General features: G+C 53.4%; 7 protein-coding genes across 7 annotated transcripts; 5 read left to right on the forward strand and 2 right to left on the reverse strand.

Moving 5' to 3' along the window:
* Positions 1–2,446: 2,446 nt before the first annotated feature.
* LTS14_005576 (uncharacterized protein) lies at positions 2,447–4,379 on the forward strand (the record flags this gene model as incomplete). Its single annotated transcript, XM_064838274.1, has 2 exons — positions 2,447–2,495; positions 2,551–4,379. 2 exons carry the CDS (start codon positions 2,447–2,449, stop codon positions 4,377–4,379), a joined length of 1,878 nt encoding a protein of 625 aa, XP_064694359.1.
* A 410-nt stretch (positions 4,380–4,789) lies between these two features.
* On the reverse strand, positions 4,790–7,084 carry LTS14_005577 (uncharacterized protein; the record flags this gene model as incomplete). The annotated part of the gene is made up of 2 exons (XM_064838275.1): positions 4,790–6,453; positions 6,562–7,084. The coding sequence occupies 2 exons, from the start codon at positions 7,082–7,084 to the stop codon at positions 4,790–4,792; spliced, it is 2,187 nt and encodes a 728-aa protein (XP_064694360.1).
* A 1,611-nt stretch (positions 7,085–8,695) lies between these two features.
* LTS14_005578 (uncharacterized protein) lies at positions 8,696–10,828 on the forward strand (the record flags this gene model as incomplete). The annotated part of the gene is made up of 2 exons (XM_064838276.1): positions 8,696–9,465; positions 9,523–10,828. The coding sequence occupies 2 exons, from the start codon at positions 8,696–8,698 to the stop codon at positions 10,826–10,828; spliced, it is 2,076 nt and encodes a 691-aa protein (XP_064694361.1).
* Positions 10,829–11,540: 712 nt separating this feature from the next.
* Positions 11,541–12,700, forward strand: LTS14_005579 (uncharacterized protein; the record flags this gene model as incomplete). Its single annotated transcript, XM_064838277.1, has 2 exons — positions 11,541–11,581; positions 11,692–12,700. The coding sequence occupies 2 exons, from the start codon at positions 11,541–11,543 to the stop codon at positions 12,698–12,700; spliced, it is 1,050 nt and encodes a 349-aa protein (XP_064694362.1).
* A 1,029-nt stretch (positions 12,701–13,729) lies between these two features.
* On the forward strand, positions 13,730–15,596 carry RLM1 (resistance to lethality of mkk1p386 overexpression; the record flags this gene model as incomplete). The annotated part of the gene is made up of 2 exons (XM_064838278.1): positions 13,730–13,779; positions 13,847–15,596. The coding sequence occupies 2 exons, from the start codon at positions 13,730–13,732 to the stop codon at positions 15,594–15,596; spliced, it is 1,800 nt and encodes a 599-aa protein (XP_064694363.1).
* Positions 15,597–16,364: 768 nt separating this feature from the next.
* Positions 16,365–19,631, forward strand: LTS14_005581 (uncharacterized protein; the record flags this gene model as incomplete). The annotated part of the gene is made up of 1 exon (XM_064838279.1): positions 16,365–19,631. The coding sequence occupies one exon, from the start codon at positions 16,365–16,367 to the stop codon at positions 19,629–19,631; it is 3,267 nt and encodes a 1,088-aa protein (XP_064694364.1).
* Positions 19,632–24,765: 5,134 nt separating this feature from the next.
* Positions 24,766–26,377, reverse strand: CKA2 (Casein kinase II subunit alpha'; the record flags this gene model as incomplete). The annotated part of the gene is made up of 4 exons (XM_064838280.1): positions 24,766–25,215; positions 25,280–25,357; positions 25,409–26,202; positions 26,263–26,377. The coding sequence occupies 4 exons, from the start codon at positions 26,375–26,377 to the stop codon at positions 24,766–24,768; spliced, it is 1,437 nt and encodes a 478-aa protein (XP_064694365.1).
* Positions 26,378–26,476: the final 99 nt, after the last annotated feature.

Consider the following 26,476-nt stretch of genomic DNA (forward strand, 5'->3'; position numbering starts at 1 on the left):
CCCTGCCCATATGCACCCACGCCATCGTATACTATAGCGCCACCATTTGAAATGACGAACACGAATGACTCACTTGCCAACCATGTTGCGGCTGAGCGATCTAGTCGAGGAGGCGACCGTAGTCGTCGAGGAATCTACGTTCGTTAGCGAGGAATTTGCATACACGAGACATGTCGACATACTGCTGCAGATATCTGCTGAGCGTGTAACCCTGTATAGCGGCCGCTGCCCTTAGCAGCTGTAGCGCTCTGGCAAAGTGAGTCTGATTGATGCGTGGACTTGAGACGTTGCCTAGCGACATATACGCTTCGGCAGTCTGTAGGGTGTCAGAATCCGTCATCAAAGATAGCAAGAGCACATACTGTAGCCAGCATCTCTCCCGAGAGCGATCGTTGCGCCGTTGCCGCGGCCAGTGCCCTTTCTAGATAGTCAATCGCAGGCTGTAGCGACCCACGCGCCTCCACGTAGTCCGCCGTGCCCGAGCGGCGTTCAGCCTCTGCCTTAGCTGCAGCAGACTGCCTCTCGTCATCGCTTGTGGTCATGGAAGGGGCGGACCATTGTGAGCTGCCCTCACTAGAAGATGAAGCTCCATCGAGACGATGTATGCGGGTCAGCGCTGGCTGCGCACGAGCAAGCCATGCTCGCCCGAGTCCTCGCAAGGCTTCGACGTTCTGAGGTTCGATTTGCAATATTGACATCCATTGCCGTGAACACCAGTCAGAGATGTCGACCACTTCTCCACTACCGCTGTCGACCAACGCCAGACGCTGCAGGCCTCCCACCAGCCAAGTCTGCTCCGTCGTGCGATCTCGTCGGCGCATCACAGTAGTGTTGTCGATATGTGCTATCACAGATCGTGCAATCGCCAGAAAGTTGCGCCAGTCCTGAGGCGATGTCCGCAGCATGGTGTATATCTGACTGACCGCAGTCTTACAGACGTGGATTCGTTGTTCATCATTCATGATGTTCAGTAGTGATGGGTAGTACAATGGTAGTCGATGTAAACAGCCGAAAATGCTGGCATGAACCCGACTTGCCGTTATATATCATACGCTGCGCTCTTGCATTCGATATCGCGGAATCGTATTCGTACCTCACATGCTACGGTAATGTATGTGTCGTTACATAGGACAGATGACAGTGCGCCTTTCTTAGGGCGTCCTTGAGGCACACGATCTCGAGCAAACAAGACCCAGGAATGACATATCGAAGCCAGCCCTGCATGATCGGACACGGCCCACAGTATGCGAAGTCCAGCCTGTAGGCCACTAGGGAAGCACGAAAGCACGCGAGCGTGGTGTGAAGTCACTAGAGTCATTTTGCCACATTTTGAGTTGAAGAACATACTCGTACCAGAGGCGGTATGCCCGACGCATAGCCTCGATGTTTCTGACCCACGATAGCGTATGCTTGTGGTCGCCTATCAGGCTCCAGTTTCGGTACCGACTACCATCCGAAGTGAGGAAGACGCACATCATTCTTCAGCCGCGTGAAGAAGCAAGAATCTTTGCTGGAAGATGGACGGGACTGGGTAGTTCCAGAGATACCAGTGGCAGTAGACTTCATGATTGCAAAGCATTTGAGAAACTAGGCCCGGTCTAGTCAACCTCTCGAGACGGTAGGCCCGACTCTAGGCAGTAAAGAGGAGTCCTAGATCTACCGTCTCGAAAATTGAAAGTCCAGCTGGCGACGGAGGGTCCAAGATAACACAGTTGCACTGTTCATGAATAGAGAGTGATTGCTCACATCTCGAAGTCAGTCAGCCGGGATCCCGATGCGCCGAGCATGCGAGCCGAATTCGTCCGACGGGATACATGTATGCGATGTAACGAAAGTGCGAGGGAATTGTTGCGCTGAACCCACCAGACTGTTCAGAGGTAAATGTTCGCGCGCCCCAAGGGTGGTAATCACATAGTAGTAGGCCATGACGCACGCCTTGTTGCCAGGCTGCCGTCGCGACCGTCGTTCAATGAACTTCCATCAATAGCTGGTTCCCCTTGCCGTGAGTGGTCGTTGTCAGATGCACGCTCCCAGGCACCTGACCAGGACGCCCGCAGGATCGTCATAACCGCGACGGCAGAAGGTCGCAAGGATGGAAACAGAGAGGACAAAGAGATCGAATCTTGGGTTCCCGTCATTGCAAATTGGTTGGCAGGAGAGGAGGAGAAACAAGCTTTCTGAACCGTGTCGCCCCACGTTCTTTTGATTATCCAGTCAGATAGGGGCTAAAGCCTAGAGCAGACCAGTTGCGAGAAACGGTAAGGCCAAGTTGCGCTGTGCTGGCGATAGTAGTATACCACGATCTTGTTGTCTTACTTGTGCTTCGCTCCAGCAATCCAGTGCCTTTTATTCCGCGCCTCCGGATCACTATATCATCACCAATCTTCGGATCATTTGCACATCTTATAAAGCGGAGCCAAACACTGAGCAATGACGTGACGATGGCATGGAGGTTATATTCGATGAGAGCACGCCTCTAGCTGAGTATCTAGAAGGTATGTAGCTTCCGCCTGGTCTGAAGTATGCTATCATGCTGACATACACTTATAGGTGACGGCACTTTCGAGCCGGAGCCTCCTGTCGTTCCTACGTACGAGAACGAGATCTTGGATGTGCATGAGAACAACCAGGGTTTCGCGCCAGTGAATGGAAGCATAGCACAGAAGAAGAGTAGGCCTCGCTTGAGTCTCTCACCAGCGCATCCGGTACAACGGAAGGGCACAGTCGGTCAGATACACGATGTCTGCTCTACAGCCGTGAACTCGCGTCTAGGGCGTGCGGACAATGCTAGATTCTTGGAGCACTTTCGATATGTGATTGTCGCGTCACAACTATTGAACGAATACTTGGACCATGGGTCCTTTCAGCCAAATGCGGACACGGCATCACTGCCAGAGCGAAAAGCGGACGGTCTGGGCCTGCCTTTGACGCCAACGACCTTGTATGGTGCAGCAGCAACAGCGGCGAGCGCGTTCGCTCTAGTCTACATACTTCATTGGGCACTCGTTCGACGCGGTGGCGGAATAAGCACGAGCCGAGTGCTACTTGTGACTGCAGTCTTTGTCACCACTGCTATCGTGGTATATGCATATCTGCGGCGGCAATGGCTGAAGTTCGTACGGCGCAATGCAGTAACTGCAGCATCAAGCTTAACGGCCAATTGGCAGGCATTCGAAGTCTCGGCGAGTACTGCGCTGTCACTCATCCAGGAAGTAGAGCTGGTTTCGAAGGGCTACCGTTTGGGCACACCGCTCCCACCTGCGTCTCGCCTAGACGACAGTAGCACAGCTCGAAGGTGCAGCAGATTACGTAAGGCGCTGCTCAAGTCCTATCGCACGCTACTAGGAGCCTGTACTGAAGCATGTGGGACACTAGCAACACTGATTGACGAAGATGACCTTGAGAGATACTATGAGATATATGATATTAATGCCCAAGATGCCAAAGAGAGCTTTATGGGCGAGGAAGGTGTCGACACGGAAGATGAGTTGGAGTCGCTGAAGGCACTCCGTGTCCTAGGCTACAGAGCCAGTGTGCTTCGACGCGTCACGCTATGCTCGCTTATGGCATTAGAAGCAGACGGTGGTAAGCCAGATTTCCACCACTGGCGGATGTGTATAGAGGTGATGCAAGGCATGTCATCGCTGCTCGGCGGCTCCACAGACAAGCTGAAGCACGTACTTGGCGACATGGAAATCATCAACATGCCCATCACGCCAATCAAATCAACCAACCCGGCAGCTCGCGAGAAGATGCGCACTCAAGTGCGTAAGATCAGCATGCTTTCCTCCGGCATCCGTGGCCTCCAGGCGAAGATGCAAATATTGCGCGAAGAAACCAACAAATCAATCGAGCAATCGGAAGACCTGACTGATCTCGGCCCTTCGCTAATGGCACAATACGACTCCATCGGTGTAGACCTCCGCGATCTCATGCAAGCCTGGGAGACCGGCAAAGCCTCTCTGCAGACCAACATCACGAAACAAGAACGTCGCATATCCATGAACTCGAGCGCCGGCTCCTGCATCCGCTCTCCTGTCTCCAGTCTCGGTGGCCTGACAGCCGTAGAAGAAAGCGGCAGTCCAGCAGATGCGCTCAAAGCTTTGACCGGCGACACATTATCCAACCGGTCCAGTATGGCTACCACGCCTTCCGACGAGGAGCAGGTCTTCGAAGCAGTCGCTATGCCACGACAGCGCAGCTCTCTCACACGCGAAGAACGTATCGTCAGAATGCAAGAGGAGCGGGATCGGCAGGCGACGTTGAGAGCGAAGCGGGAGTCGAATACGAATATGCTTCGTGAGCTTGAGACGGTCATGAACCTGCGGCCACGACCGAGAAGCAGGACTGGTACTGCTGCGCGTATCACTTCGATATAGTACTTGATGATGAACATAGTTGGATAGTATAGGATATTTGTACAAGCTAATACGTACATGTCAATAGTCCTGCTGTCGACCTGATAATGCTAGATTTGGCTCCGAGTAGAAGTCTTTTCATATTGCAGCCTCTGCTGGACATTTTGAATCGCACATCGCATCCATCCTTGCCCGACTGCGCAGTCCTGATATGATCGTAGTGCCCTGTCCGCCGTGGACAGAGCTCCTCTCGGCTTATGCTCCTCCACGACTCCTCACAAGGCACGAACTAAAGCGTTGCACCAACATGTGGACTGCCTCCAGAAAGCAGACATAGAATCGTGTAAGTAGCATAAGTAATGCGGCGCCTCAAGTAGCCTCGATACATTATCGGAGAACGATTCTGTTCGCTCCTAGGAGTGTTGATGCTCTCAATCAACGAAAGCATCAAGGTCATGCTCATGGTGACCCCAATCAATGTCCGAGAAGTCTGGGCCACTCTCAGCGGTGTCATTCTCTGCTGAAGCCTGCTCAGCCTTTTGCCCTGGTGGCGAGGCACTACTAGCAACGCCATCGAGACCCTCATCTGATGGAGCAGTAGTGGCCGTCATGATAGCAGTAGGTGGTTCGAAAGGTGCACCGAGGCTCGATGGGCTGTTGTTACCTTGCATGCGAACTTGGCCTTGAGTAATGAGAGGTGCGTACAGCGGTGCTCCACGGCCGTCGGTATTCATGATGAGACCTTGGCCCAGCAGCCAATTCGGTGCTGGCTGCGCGGCAGGCTGAGCTTCTTGCCCAGGAAGAGACAGGCGCATGCGCTTTCGAGGTTTCTCCGTCTCAGTCAGAGTAGAAGAGAGCCGCTTCTTCGGGTCGCGATCACTTTGTGCACCATCGAACAATTTCGTAGGTGCCAGTGGCGTACCAGACCCGAAGCTACGACGCAAGCTACCATAGTACGAGTTCACATCGACTTCGTGCTCGCCATTCTCTTCTTTTCCAAGGCCAGTAATGCTGTCCGTGTGAACAGTGAAGGCTTGGTATGGCAAGGAAGGGCCACGGTGGAGCTGAGTGGATGTGACCGGTGAGGCTTGGTCCCATACTGAAGTCGGCATTGCCGTGCCGCTAGACGGCTCGCGCAGAAGCGGCTGTTGTGGGCGAAATAGCGGTACATAGGAGCCGACGTCAAATGCCGCGTGATGTGATTTAGGCCGTGCTAAGATAGGCGCAGGGGTGAGGATCCCGACCTGGTCTTGCTGTGCAGCCATAGTGATCGGTGGGAAGATCTGATGCTTCTCCAACGGCTGAGGCGTAGAGTTGAGAGCCAGAGCGAGCGCTTCAGGCTTCTTGGATGTGTTGATCGGCTCCTTGAATGTGTACCCACGAGCTTGTCTGTGGTTCTCTGATTGGCCCACAGTTCTGTTCGAAGCGAAAACTTCGGACGCCGGGCTTGAGTTCAGTATATCTTTCATGTCGGGCATGGTGCGGCGACCATCAGATGTGCTTGTCTCCCTAACATTGCTCCTCTTAGACCAGTCCGTGATCTTGTCATTCAGCGAACTCGCAGGACGGGAAAGTGTCCGTGGCGTTTCACAAGGCTTCTTCGCGCTTGTTGTCGCGCCGATACAGTCTTTCTCCGCAGTGGACGACGCATCTGACATCAGTGGTGAGAACGCAGAGCGATCAGACTTGGCAGGTGAAGGTTCACGGGAGGCAATCGACGAGCAGCCGTCTTCTGCATAATTCACCTTTTTGTTGCGGACACGGGCACTCCTGCGCACGACCTCAATCTCCTCTTCCGCGCTATCGTGCTCGGCTGCCCTGGCCTGTGTAGCCCTTGACTTCTGGGGTCGAGCTGACATAGCTCCGCGTTGCCGGCCGACCTTACGATCTTGATTTGCGACAGGCGACATGTTGCGTTGTCGAGCCATTTCTGCTTGCTGAGCTACCCTGACATTGTCCGCAAGCGCAGAAATGGTCTCTCCAGTGACTCGTGACGGTACCACAGGTGGGTAGGTTGTGCTCGCAGTTGTGTACCCTGGAGTGGCAGCAAGATGCGTGCGAGCAGGACTAGGAAGTTGAGAGTATTGCCCGGTAACTGTATAGGGTTGCTGCTTTGACATTTCAGTGCCCCAACACGGTTGACCTGATGTTGAATTCTGCGCGGTTGGTGCTCCGGCTACGAACGTTCCGAAAACAGTCTGACCTGGTATGAATGGGGCTCGTGGCCCGGCGTTGCTGAAGTCGCCGTAGCGGGGGCGCATGTCCTTGTAGTAGCGAAGAGCCTGCTGAGTTATGGCGGTGGCATCAATCTGAGTAATCTGTTGGCGGTTCCTCTCGACGGTCCACTCACCCCGCTTAGCTACAAGCCATTGGTGCTCCTTGCTGTGCATGAGAGCTTCATCGCTCATCCCTCGGAATTTGGCTTCGGCTATCAGCTGACCACGGGTGTTGCCCAAGTTTACTAGCTGGGTGTCAATGATGCTAATGTTGGACTGCGCAGTAGTGGCCGCTTGATGAACATGGTCGAGAAAGGGTCCATCCACAGATTCGCTGCAGTAGTATTTTCCAAGGCCGCACTGGAAGTTCGGTCGTTCGCTTGAGGAGTTGTAGTCCGGGCATTGGTGTCTGATGTAATGCGGATTACCAGCAACCAGCGCATGTTCGCAGTCGTGGGTCACGATTCTGTTGTGCCCGCAAGCAAAGTAGACGAAGCCCTGGAAGCACATGATGATCGACACAGACCGTAGCTTCAGTCCTGCTCAGTGCTGCCGTGATGGCATTCGTCCTTCTAGAGCTTGCAAGGTGTGTTGAGGTCGGTTGCTGCTCTGCTTCGGTCTGTCGAGTGTTTGTGCTCCGCTGGACTGACGTCGAAATTGTTTTGAAGCGCCAAGCCCCGCCTTCCTCGTCGCGACATTTGCACGTGTAGTGGGGCGTTCGCCTGATGAGCGCGTGATCGAGGACTGGCGGCCACCCATACTCTACTTCATTCACCAAAGGTTGCAACTCAAACGTGGATCTCGGTACGAGCTTTTGCCTCTCATGGCCGAGCAAAACTTAAGCCCGCACCCGATGTCGTCTACTTGTTGCGATATGGTGGCGTCTCTGGAGCCTGGATTTACCCTGCTAGTGGTTTGAGTCGGCTTCGAAGAGACACAACTGGGCCACCGCTGCCGCTGTAATCTTAGCTGGGCAATTGTCTTTTCGATTGGGACACCGATCAGTTTTGCTCCGCGCTATGAACCGATGTTCCAAACACCTCCTGCGGGTCGGAATTGGTCCTGGATCGGTCATAGCTTCCTAACAACATCACCGCTGGATGGTTCTGCATATGCTCCCTCGAAGCCCAGAGGGTAGGAGATGCGAGGTATCAGCCCACGAGCAGAGTCCAATGCGGACAATGAGTAGATGATGATGTTGATGCAAGCGGTGACATCAAGTAAAAGACGTTCAGCTAACCGTCAGCGGCCACATTACTGGTCACCTCGCGAGTGAGTCATGAGCAACTCAGGACACACCTTTGCCTTGCCTGCCAGGCACTCACCATTCTTTTGATGAGACTACAAGCCAATGAAAACATCACAACAAGTCTGAGTAGTGTCAAGCGCCCCTTCGACACGTTCTGACGAGGGTATAGCACTGAGGCCCGCAGTCGAAAGAAGTTGTAGCGAGCCGCTACTCATGAGAAAGACATATCTCTGGGTCGTGGACGGCTCAGAGTAGGCTTGATCCCTAGGACGTTGCAGTGTAAGGAAGGAAGGCACGAAGGAATGAAGTCAGGAAAGCGCGTTCGGCTCCTTCCTCAGCGCTTGTCCCAAACTGGCAGCGACAGCTCGGCAATCGGCAGCGTTGCAGGGCGTTGCGATCAACACAAAGCGTTCGCATGGCAAATGTCTTGAAGGTCTGATATCTTCTTGCATGAGGCCAACACCAACGCTATTAACTCGATGGAATGGCGGCTCCGTCGACTTTCAAACGATATTGTTGAAGACTGAAACTAGCTGCAGTCACTGCCAAGCTGTAGGCGAAAGCTTGGTCTCGATCGTAGTCACGATCGTGGGTGGAAATAGCCTTGTCTACCGAAAACCCGAACGCCCGAGCCCGTGGTACACCAAGCTCGAACGGGAGATTGTTCAAATACATTGGATAGGTACATTATGTTCTCACATCATCATCGAAAACCGCCTCTTTCTTTGGGTGTGCATGTGCAAGTTCGCTTCATTTCGTACACTTTTCCATAAGCTTGAGGGTTGCTTAGGTGACAACAGCATTCAAATATACTTTCTTCGATTCCAAACTCTCTGAGACCAGCTGGACGCGCATTGCGCTGACTACAGAAGATGGCGCTTGAGCACAAGGTTGAACACACGAGGGGTAATGAGAGTCATCTGGTAACAGATGAGCCAGCGACGGCCGCAGGACCGGGAGCTACTACCACAACGGCGATACCAGAGAACGTGACAAGCACAGAAGGACTGGGACATGATCTCTCACACAAGGACCCTGATTCGAGCGCCTCTAGTCAAGACGCTGTCGATGAAGAGAAGCTGCACGATGAAGAGCAAGGCGAGGTTGCTACGAAGGAGGAAGGACAAGGAGGACCGTCCACAGAGGCACCAATAGAGCGATCGAAAGGCAAGATTGCGATCATTATGCTGGCCCTCTGCATGGCGGTCTTCTTGGCCGCTCTCGACGTCACGATCATCACCACGGCCCTCCCTACGATCAGCGAGCACTTTCACAGTTCGTCTGGCTACACTTGGATCGGTTCTGCTTTCTTGCTCGCCAACTCTGCCTCCATTCCAAGCTGGGGTAAAGTCAGCGATATCTTTGGTCGCAAGCCTATGCTCTTGGTCGCGAACGTCATTTTCATGATTGGATCGCTGATCGCCGCTCTCTCGACCAGCATTGGTATGCTCATCGCTGCTCGAGCTATCCAGGGTATTGGAGGTGGAGGACTGGTGATCTTGGTGAACATTGTCATTGGAGATCTGTTCAGCTTGCGTAATCGCGGCGCATTCTATGGCATGGTCGGAGCTGTGTGGGCTATTGCATCTTCAGTAGGGCCAATCATTGGAGGCGCGTTCACTCAGAAGGTCAGCTGGCGATGGTAAGTGGCGATCTAACAAATGAGACATCGATGGGTTCGAACTGACACTTTACGCAGGTGCTTCTACATCAATCTACCTCTCGACGGTCTGGCTTTCATTATCCTCTTCTTCTTCCTGGACCTCAAAACTCCACGCACACCCATTATGGAAGGCCTCAAAGCCATTGATTGGGTTGGGTCATTGAGCATTGTGGGTGGCACTCTAATGTTCCTCTTTGGCCTGCAATACGGTGGTGTAACAGACCCATGGGGCTCTGCCACGGTCGTCTGTCTGTTGGTCTTCAGCATCGTCACCTTCGCGCTCTTCGCCTTTTGGGAGATAAAGTACGCCAAGTTTCCAGTCATGCCTATGGGTTTGTTCAACGAGCGCAGCCGACTAGCGACACTGGGCGTCGTCTTCTGCCACGGTTTCGTCTTCATCTCGGGCTCCTACTACCTCCCACTTTACTTTCAGGCCATCCGAGGCGCATCGCCTCTTCTGTCCGGTGTCTACCTCCTACCCACCGCCTTGGCCTTGGCGTTCACTAGCATCGGAACAGGTGTCTTCATCAAGAAATCTGGAATGTTCTTACCACCAATCTATGGTGGAATGCTTTTCCTGACCTTGGGATATGGCCTCTTCGTCGACTTCACCTCGACAAGCGGCTGGGGCAAACTGATTGCGTTCCAGATCGTGGCTGGTCTGGGTATCGGTCCACTCTTTCAGGCTCCTATCATTGCACTGCAGGCTCACATCAATCCTCGGGACATTGGCACAGCCACAGCCACCCTAGGCTTCGTGCGACAGCTTGCGACTAGTTCTAGTGTCGTCATTGGCGAAGTCGTCTTCCAAAACCAAATGGCCAAGAAGTCCGCTGCTCTCACGCAACTTCTTGGCCCGCAACTGGCGCAACAGCTCGGTGGAGGCAATGCCGGAGCGAACTCTCAGATCATCGACCAGCTGCCTGATGCGCAGAAAGTCGTTGTGCGGAAGTACTTCGCACAGTCTCTGCAACCGATGTGGATCATGTACACTTGCGTTGCAGCTGTCGGGATTGTTTGCGCCCTGTTCATCAGGCGGAAGGTTCTCAGTGCACAGCACGAGGAGACCAAGACTGGTATCGAGGCCGAGAAGGAGAACGCTGCACAACGTGCTGCTGAGCGCGAGGCTCGACATGAGAGCAAGAGGCAGTCGAAGCGCACGAGTCATGCTGCTAGCGATAGTAGCAGGCCGCATAGTGCTATGCCTGGCAGTCGACCACACACTGCTGGCGGTAGTAAGGAGGAGATCCCTCCTATGCCGAGCATGTCTACGGAGAAGTTTGCGACGCAAGATGAGGCGAGAAATCATACTCTTTCTACCTTGGAGTCGAGAGGGCAGTAGTGTTGGGCTTAGAGTCATTCCAGCGGGTTACATTGTATGTACGGAGTTTGGGTGGCTAAGTTGAGATACCAAAAGCATGCGATCTTGCGCTGCGCCTACATTATTTAGAGTAGACTTCGAGTTGATTGCGAATAGCTCGGTATGGATGTCCACAGCAGTCAGTGTGCCTACCACCTTGTTCTGAACATCTGTCTACAGGTAGTACTCCTCGTCGTCGGAGCTAAGCCCAGAATAGCAGCAGCAAGACCCTTGCTCATGACGCACCACGTGAACAAAGTCCAAGCGGCAGACCTGGAGGGGCACGAAACCTTGCTGTGATCTCGAAGCTTTGCGCTACACAAACGTCTGGTGTTTGCTCTTCTACTATGACGGCCCAGCCTCACTCGTTTCACCGGTCGAAGGACTCATCGTAGCATAGAGCCGCAAGGACTACAAGAAAGCAACCCATAGCAGTCAGGCTCGCTGGCCTTGCTGACCTCCATTCACTTCTGAAGCGCATTCGCGAAACGGTAGAAATTTGGATGCGCCGCGCTGCCGAGTCCACTTTTGACATCGCAGCAGACTCGGCGCTAGCACATTACGTACGCCCTGGACGCTCGTGATCGTGACAGTCACACTTATTTAGGGCGAACGGAGTACGGGAAGAGGAAGAAGACTGCTACTCGGCTTTGCACGTATAGGTTTGGTACACTAGCCCGAGCGGCAGAGTGGGATGGCGTATAATCGTGGTTACAACCCGGATGCTCTGCCTGCGTAAGTGGTTATATCTCACACACATCCGCCAGCTGTTGTTCTTGAGGCTCCGTTTGGTGAATGACAGTATATCACTACGGTCCCGATCGACTGACGCGATACGCACACAGGCATGCTGAACCCGAACAAGCCGCTCAGATGTTGAATCAAGGTCAAGGCGGCGGCGCTCCACCACCACGAGCGCATAGCGGATCTGTTGCGTCGAACTACAACAAACCTGTTCCTCCGCCACCGCAGCAGCAAAAGTCACGGCCGGGTCAGGATGATAGATATGGGAGGCAACCGTCGGGTGGATATGGACAGGCTACACCCGGCGCATATGGAACAGGAGCAGCACCACAGCAAGGGTACAACGACTACAGTCGACCATCGGCGCAGAACGCTAGGTACGATTCTTACAACCAACAACAACCACAGTCACCTCGATATGGTAGCCAGGGCGGCCAGGGCGGCCAAGGTGGCTACAACCAGCAACAAGCACCACCTCCAGGTCGCAACCAACTCACATCGCCACCACCCACTAACTCAGGCCCACCGCCACAAGGCTATCACAACCGACCACCGATACCAGAGCAGCAACGTCCACCGACTGTAGCCCCACCACGAGACGGCAACGACCGCGACGCACTGTGGCCACTTTTCCTGCAGGTAGACAAAGATCGCTCGGGACAACTATCCGAGGAAGAACTCCGACGAGCGTTGGTAAACGGTGACTACACAGCTTTCGACCACCATACAGTCAAAATGATGATCCGCATGTTCGATACCGACCGCAGCGGCACAATCAATTTTGACGAGTTCTGCGGGCTGTGGGGATTTCTGGCGGCATGGAGAGCGCTATTCGACCGCTTCGACGTGGATCGATCTGGTAACATCAGTTTGCGGGAGTTTGAAGACGCGCTGGTGGCTTTCGGGTATCGCCTGAGTCCACAATTCGTGCAGTTGCTGTTCGGAACATATGCGAGGAGTCACTCGAGAGGAAGAGGGGATGATGGGGAGAGGGAGAAGGTGTTGAGTTTTGATTTGTTCGTGCAGGCTTGCATTAGTCTGAAGAGGATGACGGATGTGTTTAAGAAGTATGATTCGGATCGGGATGGGTATATCACGTTGAGCTTGTAAGTGTGCTGCGGATCCTGTGTGGAGAGGATGTCTGCTGACTTGTGTGTGATTGCAGTGAGGAGTTCTTGACCGGTGCGCAATCTCTTTTCTTGTTCAACTCGATCTCCGCCCAGACGGATACTGGGTTATACTGACGAATTGCGAAGAAATTATCAAGCAACGATGAGCATGGCTATCCAATTGCGAAGACAAGTTCGCGGCATTGAAGGGGCGACCGAGAACAATTCCATGGCCGAAGATGGTTCCTGCTGGAGCTCTTATGGTCCGCGGAGGCACGAAGAGAGTAGCAGACCATAGAGCATCGTCTCCACACAGCAAGTGTGGTGATGACAGTTGGTCGCACGTTGAAGAGCTGGCAGGGTCCAGCCCAGGCTGAGAAGAATCAATCGGGTCCTGGCCGCGTGGATGAGAACGCGGGCCGAGCAGATTCCATAGATCAGTGATATCAATGTTCCACAACACAATTCGACCAGCTATGTTGTTCTATTGCAATACCGGAGACGCGGTACCATGGTATAGGTAAGAGTGAAGTCGGCTTAGCATATACCGACCATAGTAAAGAGTGTGTGCAGAGTCCAAACGCGGTGGTTTGGGTTCATCGTTCAAGTTGATACGAAACGGGCGGGAATGCGGGCGGGAATGAGCGGGCCGCGAAGGGGCTGTGTAGCAAGTGCTATTCTCGCTCTGCCTTACCTTCCATGCGAGTTATTCATAGCAACCACATGCGCCCGACTCGCAACTTTCGTCATCCGTCATCTACTTCTGGTACTGTAAGTGCACTACCGGCAGTGGGGTGGAGGAGAGACAGTACTGTAGAAGCTTGAGTGCTTATACCGACACGCCACGTTCCTCGGTAGATTCGGAGCTGGTAATTGCTTTGATTACGACGCGCGACACATCTACAACGCTCAACCGAAGCTGGACTGGACTGGACGATTGCTATTCCGCGACATTGGCAACGCTGGAGTGACAGGCACGTACGCACGCGGTGTCTTGCCGTTCGTCTGAGCGCTGGCTCCCAAAAAGAGTATGGGCAGACGCAAGATCGAAATCAAGCCCATTCGCGATGACCGTAATCGGTATGTCCTGCCGTTCACTTGAGCACCTATACACATTGTACCTTCCTCGCTAACACTTTCCCACCAGATCAGTAACCTTTCTCAAGCGCAAAGGGGGCTTATTCAAGAAGGCGCATGAGCTCTCCGTCCTCTGCTCCGTCGATGTCGCTGTCATCATCTTTGGGCATAATAAGAAGCTATATGAGTACTCGTCATCGGACATCAATGAGATAATCGGACGATTCCAATACTATGGCGGCGCGCATGAGCATAAAGGCCCGGCAGACTTTGCGGACAAGGGTGGAGGCGATGACGATGAGGACGACGAGGGTGGTGAGGAGGGCGATGAGCAGAGGAACACACCCGTGCCGCCCGATGCTGCTATGATGCATGCGCAAATGCAGAACCATCCTGGCTTCCAGCACGTCAGACACGGCACGCCTTCTGGATCGCCACCCATGCACAATGGAGCCATGCCGCCTCAATTCGTGCGTGGTCCGTCTCCACTACCGCCTGGTATCTCACGACCTTCATCGAGGACTCAACAACACCCAGGACATGTACGTCGAGTCAGCTCGAATCTTGCCCCGCCACATATGCAGCCATCTCAAGGTCCCCCACAACAGCCGAACTATGCTTATACGCCTAATCCACCATTCTACAACCCACAAGCTGCCGCTGCTGCTCAAGCTGCTCAAGCTGCGCAAATGCAACAACGGCCAGTACAACAAGGTCACCAGGCTACTTATCCTCCACCATACGCGCAGGCTCCACCACAACATCCACAAATACAGCAAGCATTCATACAGGAGCAACGCAGATCTTCTGGTCCACCAGCATTTCCACCACAGCCACCACCTCAAGCGAACATGTCACGGCATCCGTCTACCGATCACTTACAACCGCCGCAACCACGACCGCATCCGTCGCCGCAGCCTCAACAAGGTTTAATGCCGCCAAGAGCAACGCCTTCACCACAGCCACCTCAGCACCAGTTCGCCAGCCCGCATATACCACAGCCCCGACCACTACCCGCTGCCGCCAAGGCACAGAGCATATTCACGCCAATAGATGACAGCAGATCGATGCTTGCTCAACACTGGGGCAGCAACATAGATCCGCGGATCGACCCGGCAATCAAGCTCGAAGATGCTCCCAGGTCAGCTTCTGTAGACCTGGCAGTGATGCAACGAGGTAATCCAAGATCGAATGGCACGTCTCCTAAACCACCACCAGCAAGGATGCCGAAGTCACCACAACCTCCACAACGAGCTGGCAGTGCCGCGAGCATGCCGGCTGGACCGACTAGGACTTCTACTATGCAGTCTGATGCTAAAAGACCTCGGCTGAAAGTGCAGATACCTAGCGAGCAGTCTGGTGATGAGGGAGGTACGGCATCAGCACCGGGCGATTCGGCTACAGCACAGCCAGCAGCCAATGCCCATCAGCCTCCACACGATAGAGTCGTGCTGCCACCTCCTTCGCCAAGTGCAGGTGCTCTACTATCAGCCGGTGCACAAGGCCCTCCGAACCCGTTCGCTCGACCAGCACCACCTATGAGCACGAATCCGCACGCTATGAACCGAGACGCAAATCATATCGAGACTCCTATCAGCGCTTTACCGAGCAGATTCATGTCGGACAATCTTCTGCCTTCGCCTAGTCAGTTTTATCCAGAGTTCTTTGGTGGTCGGTCTGCAGATTCGAACTTACTACCTTCGCCACTTAATTTCCAGACACCGATTATACCTAATGGTCAAGGGTGGCGAGAAGAAGATCGCAAAAGACAGAGCGAGGATGGAGACGGTGGGGGTGATGTCAAAAGGGCTAAGACTTAGAAGGTCGAGGCTGGGATGGTTGTGGAGTACGAGGTGCCCAGGATCTTCTCATTGCCGCCAGTCGTTAGAAATCAGAATTTGACGATCGGCGTGCATGGAGTCGAGCCTCGGCGCTCACAATCTATGGCACGGTCGAGCCAATACGCAGTGCCAGAGGCTGTCACGGTAGCACCGATAAGTGCGACAAAAGCGGAGAAGATATATGCAAGGCCGTTCATGGGCGAGTTCAGGGCTCCCGTGGCTATCATGACTGCGCCGCAACAGAAGACACTCGGCGTGGATTATACTAGCAGGGGGAGCGTGGCATTTTGCTCGATATATGAAGGGCTTTGATGAACTAGCCATAACGAAATACAGCTTCAAGGAGATAGGTGGGCATTTCCATGAGATAGCATTGCTTTTTGACCGCAGCCACGAGATATACCTTTCCTGACACCTTATCCCGCTCTCGTTCTTCATGTACCTTTGGTCTCATCGGCGAAAGCCGTTATCGTCTTCAATCGCTGCTCGTGTGCTTTTTGCAAGTTGAATGTGGCCCAAGCTCCCTTTTTCCGTTTGCTCATAGAGCAGCGTGACTCTTTCTTTCCAATGACTGATTTCAGAACACAATCCTCCACCAACAACAACGATACACATTAAATTGCCAACGCATAAGAGGCTTCTTGACCTCGACACTCGAGCACTGAAGCGACAATACTGCGATCAGCGCTTTTCCGGCGCATTTCCTATGTTCCATTCCAATTCAAACACACACGATCTTTTGTAAGGATGGCGTTGAATGCCGCTTCCCATAATATCACGGGCGAGAAGACGGGTCCTGTGAGCGGCCAACCACCACCTTTGTCTGATGAAGCCAAATCTGCCATTCTGGACTCTGCCAATGGCGACCCCAAAGGCCACAATGCTCCCGGCAAAGACGGCGGAGACCAGGACGGCGAGAAGAAAGTCAAGTCGGAAAAGGAGCTAGCCAAGGAGCGAGCAAAAGCAGACAAGGCGGCGAAATTTGCGGCAAAGCAAGAGAAGTCCAAGGCGTTGGCTTTGGCATCACAGCCCAAGCAGAAGGAGAATAAGAAGCCGCAGCAGGAGAGACTTGCACTCTACAAGGAGGAGACGCCGAAGGGTGACAAGAAGATCCTCAAGCCGTTGGATGATGAGTATCACAAGGCGTATATACCTGCTGTGGTGGAGAGTGCGTGGTATGACTGGTGGGAGAAGGAAGGGTTTCATCATCCGGAGTTCACTAAGGATGGGGAGGTCAAGAAGGCTGGAAGTTTTGTTGTCGCGATACCCCCGCCCAACGTTACTGGCTCGTTGCATATTGGTCATGCTTTGGCGACGGCGTTGCAGGATTCGATGATCAGGTGGAATAGGATGAAGGGGTTGACGGTGCTGTATGTACCTGGATGCGATCACGCTGGTATCTCGACGCAGAGTGTGGTGGAGAACATGTTGTGGAATCGGCAAGGTAAGACGAGGCACGATCTGGGTAGGGAGAAGTTCGTGGAGACGGTGTGGGAGTGGAAGGAGGAATATCACAGTAAGCTCAATGTTGTGCTGAAGAGACTGGGTGGGTCGATGGATTGGTCGCGGGAGGCTTTCACGATGGATAAGAATCTTTCGGCGGCTGTAAGGCAGACGTTTGTGCAGTTGCATGACGAAGGGTTGATCTATCGCGCGAATCGACTTGTCAATTGGTGCACGAAACTGACGACTGCACTCTCGAATCTGGAGGTTGATCAGAAGGAGCTGGCTGGATCGACAAAGATTGATGTTCCTGGCTACGACAAGAAGATTGAGTTTGGTTCCATCTGGAACTTCAAGTATCCCATTGATGGCACGGATGAGACTATCGAGGTCGCAACTACTCGTCCGGAGACTATGTTGGGTGACACTGGTGTTGCTGTCCACCCGAACGATTCTCGGTACAAGCACCTCTTGGGCAAGAAGGTCAAGCATCCTTTCGTGAATCGGCTACTACCCATCTTCGGCGACGACAGTGTTGAAATGGAATTCGGTACTGGTGCCGTGAAGATCACACCTGCACACGACTTCAACGATTTCAGGCGTGGAAAGGAGCACAACCTCGAGTTCATCAACATCCTTAACGATGACGGTACGATGAACTCTAATGCTGGTCCATTTGAAGGTCACAAGCGATTCGATGTACGGTATACTGTCATCAGCGAGCTCGAGAAGAAGGGTCTCTATGTCGGTAAGAAAGACAACCCGATGTCGATACCGATGTGCTCGAAGTCGAAGGATGTCATTGAGCCCGTCATGAAGCCACAGTGGTGGATGCACATGAAGGAGCTCGCCAAGCCTGCCATCGAAGTCGTGAGGAATGGTGAGATCAAGCTGAAGCCAGCGTCCTCAGAAGCCATGTACTACCGATGGATGGAGAACATCGACGACTGGTGTCTGTCCAGACAACTCTGGTGGGGTCATCAGGTTCCTGCTTTCTGGGTGAAGACGAAGGATGGTCCGGCATACGATACAGATCCTGAGTACTGGGTCACGGCTCACGACGAAGCACAGGCGCGAGAGAAGGCGGAGAAGAAGTTCATAGGTAAGGAGTTCGAGCTGCTTCGTGATCCGGACTGCTTGGATACTTGGTTCTCGTCTGGTCTGTGGCCGTTTTCGACTCTTGGGTGGCCAGAGAAGACACACGATCTCGAGAAGCTCTATCCGACTTCTATGCTGGAGACTGGCTGGGACATCCTCTTCTTCTGGGTGGCGAGGATGATCATTTTCGGGCTGAAGTTGACCGACAAGGTGCCTTTCACCGAGGTGTACTGTCACTCTTTGGTGCGCGACTCGGAAGGCCGCAAGATGTCCAAGTCGTTAGGCAATGTCATCGACCCTGTAGACATTATGGACGGCATCGCGCTCAACGACTTGACCGCCAAACTTGCAACTGGTAATCTCGCACCAAAGGAGGTGGAGCGAGCAACGAAATGGCAGAAGTCAGCGTTCCCAGACGGTATCGATGAGTGCGGCGCCGACGCCCTCCGCTTCTCGCTTATCAACTACACAACCGGCGGCGGCGACATTAGCTTCGAAGTGAAAGTCATGCGCGGCTACCGCAACTTCTGCAACAAGATCTATCAAGCGACGAAATTCGTGCTTGGTGCTCTGCCGGATGATTACACGCCTCCTGCACGGGGTGGCAAAATGGGCAAGGAGTCGCTACCGGAGCGCTGGATCCTACATAAGCTCAATGTTGCGGCGAAGAAGATCAATGAGGCGTTGGCCGCGAGGGAGTTCTCCCAGGCGACGCAGGCAGTGCATCATTATTGGTTGTATGAGCTGTGCGACGTGTACATTGAGAACAGCAAGTCCATCATTCGCGATGGCACGCCAGAGGAGTCGAGCAGTGCACGGAATACACTATATACCGCTCTAGACGGCGGTCTGCGCCTCATGCACCCTTTCATGCCTTTCCTGACCGAGGAGCTGTGGCAGCGGCTCCCTCGCCGCGAAGGCGACAAGACGAAGAGTATCGTCATCGCCGCGTACCCCGAGCACGACTCGGAGCTGGAAGACGAGACGAGCAATCGTGCCTACGAACTTGTGCTCGGCTGCTCAAAGGGTTTAAGGAGTCTGTTACAGGAGTACAGTGTCAAAGACGACGGCCAAGCTTACGTCCAATCGCTCAACCCGGACGCACAAAAGATTGCCTCGGCTGAATTCGCATCTATCAAGGCCTTGGCTGGTAAGGGTCTGGGCAATGTCACTGTGCTCGAGCAGGGGGCGAGTGTGCCTGCTGCTTGTGCTGTTTACCCTGTTTCAGCTGATGCCTCGGTGTTTTTGGCTCTCAAGGGGGATGTGGAGCCTGAAGCAGAGATTAAGAAGATTCAGCCCAAGATGGCGAAGGTTGCCGACGCTGTCAAAGAGCAGGAGAAGTTAATTCAGGGACTAGGGGAGAAGGTGTCAGGGGAGATTCGAGGCAAGGAGCAGGGTCATCTCAAGGATCTTCTGAGCGAGCAGCGGGCTTACGAGGAGAGTTTGGCGAGGTTTGAGGAGATGAAGTTATAGTGAGTGATGGCGTGAGCTTGTTGGCTTTTTGCAGAAGATTCTCAAAGGAGCAAGCGGCGAGTTGCTCACACGCTGCTCGCACATAATGCGATACATACGCGACCATAGGAGTGACGTCGGTAGTGTCGGGCAGCCATGCAGCCACGAAGCGAGGATGGCTTTTGTGACAGACGCCACAAAACGTGTGCATGGCAGTACCGCTTGTAGATTATATTCTGCTGATTGAGCGACTATGCTAATTGAGCGGCGTGCAGATACTCCCCGAAGAACATGCTTCGGCCACACGTCCGAGCGGGACGTAGCGATACAGTGCTGCAACTATCGCATGACATCTTTCAACTTTGGGTGACTTGCCCGACGTGGACACCGTATCCTATGCTCGTGGAGTATCACTTACGCGTTGGCCTGGCAGCGTACTTCACGATGCCACCCCGATATATTCGTGGGTTTTTTGGACGTTCCACAGCATTAGTGCAGTGGCCGCGGCGTTCCACCTGGACAGCCACGAACGGATGGCGCTACGTCCCGAGGCTCGTCGCAGGCGTTCCTGCTTCCCGCTTGCATCTTGGTATTCTTGAAGTCATACGTAGGGCTGCCTCTGGACGGACATGGATGTGATCTTGGTAACGTTTCCGCCGACCTGTGTCCGGTAACATGCGGGCCCTACTCCCCAAAGTTGGTGTCGCTCTCTATCGAGCATGCTCTTCCGCGAAGGCAGTGCGTGTACGAGTGTAAGCAGTGCCCGATCCTCGTGTTGGCAGCCTTAGTCTGCCACCTCCCTACTGTTTCAGTCCTCTCTTGTGACCTTCCGGGGCGGCCGAGGTAGGCGAAGGTTGGTTCACGCGCTGAATACAGCTTCATGAGCTATGCCATGCCATACGCCACCAATATCCCACCGCCAGCCTGAGCGATGTTCGCAATAGCCCACAGTACTGCATCCAGGTCCGCAGGCTAGCTTCAGCGTTTTCAGACATTGAAATTGGGCTATCGAGGTCGCACAATGCTATCCTGCATCGGCATCGAGAGGCTGCTTCACCCACCCGGTACATCCCCATGAACATTCATGAAAAGATGCTTTGCGCTGACTGGTAGGAAGTTTGCCTATCGTACCCTCATCGACCAATCAAATTGATTCGGTACCTGTGTGATGTCACGGGCCATGTGTGTAATGGCAAAACCAAGCCCATCAGAACATTGGAAACTCGGGATCCCACTCTTGAGGCACTCTGTTGCCACAACAGCTCGTTTGCGCTTGATACTACACAGGCCACACTTCCGCAGTAAAGAGCACGTGTTACTGGCGGCATTGCTTTGCAAACCTTCCAGCTCGTTTCGGTCATGCTCTGGTCATGACCATGCGGTTTCACTCGGACTTGGACAAGGGCGACATCGACTGCTCGACCGCAGGTGCAACGAAATAAGACTCTCGCCGATCGGGACCACATCACGATGGTATTACCACCGTATCTGGCATTCGGAGGGACCTCGCTTCAGGATTCTCGTGCAGCATTGGCAGTACGCAGTGCCGTGTCACGTAACAACCTTGGATTTCAGCTCGAGCGGCGCGATGTAGGCTGAAACTCACCACTCAAGATAAGTACAGACTGTCGCCGCTCGTTCTTGTTCCTGGACATCATCATTACGAACCCACGCGAATCGTTTGGCACAGCTCGCTCAAAACCCGATCAGCCGTCCACCAAGTTGACATGACCACATCCCGAGACAATAGAAGCTCAAGCAGCCGCTCCAAACCAAACAAATACAAGGAAGGAACCAAGACAGTGGTCGTAGATACGATGTGGGTGATTATGAGTCTCGCTTTGAGCAATGGCTAATCGAATAGCAGAGATACTGTAAGCAACGCCGCCACAGCTGGCAGTGCTGGCAGCAAGAAGGGCTCTTGTTCAGCAAAGTTTGAGAGACCGGACCCCATTGCCCTGGCACGCTGGATACTCGAGCATGACAGACTCGAATCCCTCAAGGCTACCGGCAGGACGGAATAGCGACTCGACTTGCGCGACAAAGTTGGCCAGGGCTCTCGGATGCAGGAGTCACGGGTACAGCTTCGACATCACTTTCAGTACAGTAACCAGTCGGCGCTCACGCGCGGTGTAGAAGTCAACAGGCTGGACCACACTCATTCAACATTTCATACTGGCAAGATCACTGGGTATTGGCTTGTCCGTATATGTAGATGATCTGGACAAGACTGTGACGCTTTTTAGAACATTCTATTGTTATCAGCATTTAATTTGGCTTTGCAATGAATGACGGAGAGCTATAGTACTTGTCTACAAATCCTCGCTCCGATCTAGTACCCCTTGGTGCCGTTCAAGTGACCGAGTACCTGTCCGAGCCATCTAACATGTGCGTGCCACGACAGACGATGACAGATATGTGAAATGTACGATGGCGTCTCGTTCCAGAAGGTCTAGGGGACAGCTAGTGACGGTCCGTGTCCAAGGTTGTCTAGCAACAGTCAGCATTATGGTCTATGGCTATGCTGCCGCCGTGACACCAGCCACAAGAGTATCTCGTGTCGTATTTGTCATCAGCAGATAGTAGAGCGATGCAGGGAGGAATGCTGTCCGAGTTCCGTGAACGCCTCACTAACGGGTGGTCCTTCGGTCACACATGACGCACGAGTCCCAGGTGACAACAGCGGAGCGCCCAGGTCTTATGGGAAGAACCAAAGTATTGACCCGCCTCGATTACATGACATGTCAATGCCCGTATCGACGTGAAAACTAGCAGTTATCGCTCTCAAGACTCGACAATCGTGCCTGCTCAAAACTGCGGCGAGCAAAGAAGAAAATGTAAAGTCTAGATTCGCACAGAGAGCAGCATGATCCGAGCGTATTTTTCCTTGGCACGAATCGTGGCCGACTTCACTTCGACTCATACCATCTTCCTTTCCAGACTGCTGCACTTTTGCATCCATCGTACCTTGATAGTCTGCATCTATTCGATTACACCCATAGTGAGATGGTCCAGGTATCGTCGCGGCTGCCACCGGCTCCTAAGCTTGTATCACCCTATCCAAGCAGCTTTCCGTGTTGACCGGGGCCCAGCATGAACGCCCATCGTCTGGGACACCCCCTATAATACCATTTTCGAGCCATGCGGAACGTTCGCATGAACACGCTCGCTGGACGTGCCAGCATTTTCCTAAGTAAGCATACGTGTACGACCACGCCTCCGGTGCGTCTTCGAGCATGAGCATCCCTACGAAAAACACAGACATTCTGCGGCATCGCCGTAGCCGCGGACCGTATAACTCTTACGTAGACGCATGAATGGTTGATGGTCGGCAATACAGCTTCCCGTGTCGAGGGTCTAGATCGCCCAAGTAGTCACCAGAACCACCACGGATTCTCCTCTTGCACTTCCGCTTGGTTACCGGCCGTACAGCAACCTGCCTCGGCTGAGTTCTGCTCGCCTATCTCGTCCACAGGAATCTGTTCGTGACCACACCAGATCTCCAGGTACGATCTCATCCCGCCTTCCACCCTCGGAGAGCCTGTTCTTGTGGCATAGTCCATTGGGATCACCTTCCCGTTCCATTCCCGATACCAACCACAGCTTTAGGGTAAAGATTACCCTATCTCCGCGGTCCGATACAACTTGCCCTTACTACCTTTTGCATTCGAAGACTGTCACCCGGCGCTGAAGGGCACATGTTGTGATACCGTGTTCCACACACCATGGATTCAGTGACTATAGTGTGTGCTTCATCTGTTGCATTTCCAGACGATAGCATTGGCTCCATCGATGTGTCTGATGACATTTCGTGGAGAAGCTGTTACACGTCGGCCTGCAGTCAGGTCCAAGTCTGGTCCAGTAGTCGGACGTACATGGGACCGCGGTCATGGTTCATGCGCACCCGCGTCTATCGACAACATCTCCCCACTAGCTTCACATCAGCTTCACATTGATGAAGAGTCGGCGGGTCGAGTGTCCCGCCTGTGGAAATACTCAGATTCGCATTCTGACACATGGTAACACGGATAGTCCTTGACGGAGATTGCGAGCGGAATGACAAGAGCGGGACATATAAGTCGAGTCGTCAACCGATCTTTGATAGTGCACTCGTCCGTCCATCTCCATACCTTCAAATCATAAGACACATCCACCGTCGCATGAGCTTGCTAGGAAGAGGCACTAACGATGGAGCCCCACTGAGAGCCAACAACGTCGCCACCACCAGTACCGTCACCAATACCACGGTCAACATCCCAACCACCAACAAAAATAAACAGCAAACGCTGAACGCTGACCGTTGCAATGGTGGCTCAGACGATGCGTATGGAAAGATATGTGTAGAGACTTGACCAGCATGCTAACTTGACTCAGCGCTACGAGCCATGTCTCCAACGATATGAGCGATACGTCTGCAAGCGAATTGCGTCGCACGGTGGTCCTCCCGGTCATGCTGATGAGATCTCTTGATTTCATCGATCCGTCGGAGACCTTCAGAATTACTGGTCAGGCCTCACGCAAGTAGAGTGGCACATCCCGCCACCAGGTCAGGAGGCACAAATCCCAGCGACATACCGCCTCTCCTCATCATCGCTCGCTAACAGTACTCTTGTCGACGAACCACGGATCGCTTTGCTAAAATCTCATCGAGCACAGCTCGTTGCTCGACCCCTTCGATCAGCTCGACGGACTTTCTACTATATAACACCCATCTGTCTGCGGATGAGCACTCGCGATCATTCTTCTAGCGCACAAGCCCTGCTCTCGTCCAAACCATCAGCGAATTCCACACGAGTCACTAGCATCTGCACATGATATCACTGACATCTGGCGACCATCTACACACAGCATCTATCTGAGCGCAGTACCTTCATCCCAACTAAACCGAGGAGAATGCTGACAGGTGGCTTCCAAACATCTTCACTTTATATCACTTACGCATACATTTGGCAGCCACTCCCTTTTCCTCGCCTTGCTTATCGCGACTCTTCGTTAAGCATGCACAGGCAAAGCGATGCCACGACTCTACAGATTTCTGGCATATGCGGGTGTTTGAGTTATGCATGTAACCATACTACCAGCACAAGCTGGCACTTACATCACTATAAGAAAAAGAAAGTGCCAACGGCTAAAGCCACCATGAATGCACCATCGCTTAAACGCTACCAATTCCCATCTCATCGTCCTCCATCCCCAGCTGATCTGCCGGCTTCAAATGAGGTGAGATCTCGCCCTTTGAGACCACCCCAGGCCGCTGCGAAACCGGCTCCCGTGCTGTATGCGGCAGAGCGTTCTCGCTCACATCCGAACCAGACGCGGAGTCATTCGAACAACAATCCCTCGCATTCTGCATGTCCTGCTGCCATTGCCACGCTTCCGAGCCGACGACTTCCGCTTCCGCCTCGAATCGTTCCGCCATAGCGAGAGGAAGGAAATGTGAGAGTGTGAGAGCTCGGTCGATATCTGGTTCGCTGAGGACAGCGGTATAGAGGTCCAGCGTAGCATAGGCTTCGCGTGCGAGGTTCTGCGCCCATGCTGGTGGTGGGTTGACGGGTCCAGCGTTCCTTTCTTGCCAACGTTCGAGTGCGGCCTGAATCTGGCGGGCCTGTTCGGTTGTATAAGATCAGCCTGCTTGTCCTTGAAGATTACTGATGGACATTGTTTGCGACCTGTTGATCGGCGGCTTCGGCTTGGCGGACGGGGGCGAAGTATTGGTGTGCCATTGCTTCCTTTGCAGTCAGACGTTCCTAGCAATCGTCAGTCAAAGCAGCACAAGCGTTGTGAAGCATGTCACGCACCTGATGATCATAACGCAGCAGCTTGTCCAGGAAATCAAGCGCATCATTACTAATAAACCGCTGATTCTCCGACGTCACAAAAGCATGCCAGCTCTTCTTCGGGAACCTCCCCAAAATATCATCGTACTGCGCATCAAGCTCGATATCATATTTGTCCAGATAATCGAACAGATCCTCCGTCCCCAAGACCTTGGCAATCTTGACCAGTTGATCGCTATTGCTGTTCCCGTGAAAGAATGGCTCTTTTCGGAAAATCATGCTTGCGAACATGGCTCCCAAGGACCACATGTCGAGACTGTAGTCGTATTCTTGGAAGTCGACTAGCAGTTCGGGACCTTTGAAGTAGCGCGAGGCTACACGAACATTGTATTCTGTCCCGGCGTGGTAGAATTCCGCGAGACCCCAGTCTATCAGGCGAAGTTTGCGGTTCTCGTGGTCAATCATGACATTGTGCGGTTTCACATCCCGATGCATTATTCCTTTGCTGTGGCAGTAGTCGAGGGCTTTGAGCAGCTCGTAGACGTAGTAGCGGACGTCCATGTCGTGGAATTTGGGATAGAGGGTTCGGAAGTCGGTGTTATTAACGTGCTCGAAGATCAGGCTGGGAGTTTTGGACTGGCTGTCCCGGACGACGTCGAGGAGGGCTACGATGTTGGGCCCGCCGGAGAGGTTCTGGAGGATCTTGATCTCGCGCTTTATCTTCTTCTTTTTGACTGGCTTGAGGACTTTGATGACGCATTTTTGGTAGTTGACGACGTTGATGCCTTCGAAGACTTCGGAGTATTTGCCTCTGCCTGGAAGAGGATGTCAGCTCGAGATTGTGACACGTGAAGAGCACGTCTTTGTTGACTCACCTATCTTGCGCACCACCTCGTAATTCTCCAACACCCCCCAGCTGATATTCACGCTGTCGTAGTCCCAGTATGCGCGTGGCATCTGCTGATTGACGTCGGCGTACACCCGCGCCATGATGTCTCTCGCGTGCGCCGGCGTGGGCCAGCCGGTCGTGTTGGTGTTAGGCTCGCGGTCGCTGATCGCGGGTGGCGCTACCTCAATTTAGTATGCGGT

This window comes from Recurvomyces mirabilis, assembly GCF_035927965.1.
Source record: "Recurvomyces mirabilis strain CCFEE 5264 chromosome Unknown scaffold_13, whole genome shotgun sequence".
Classification (NCBI taxonomy): Eukaryota; Fungi; Ascomycota; class Dothideomycetes; order Mycosphaerellales; family Teratosphaeriaceae; genus Recurvomyces; species Recurvomyces mirabilis.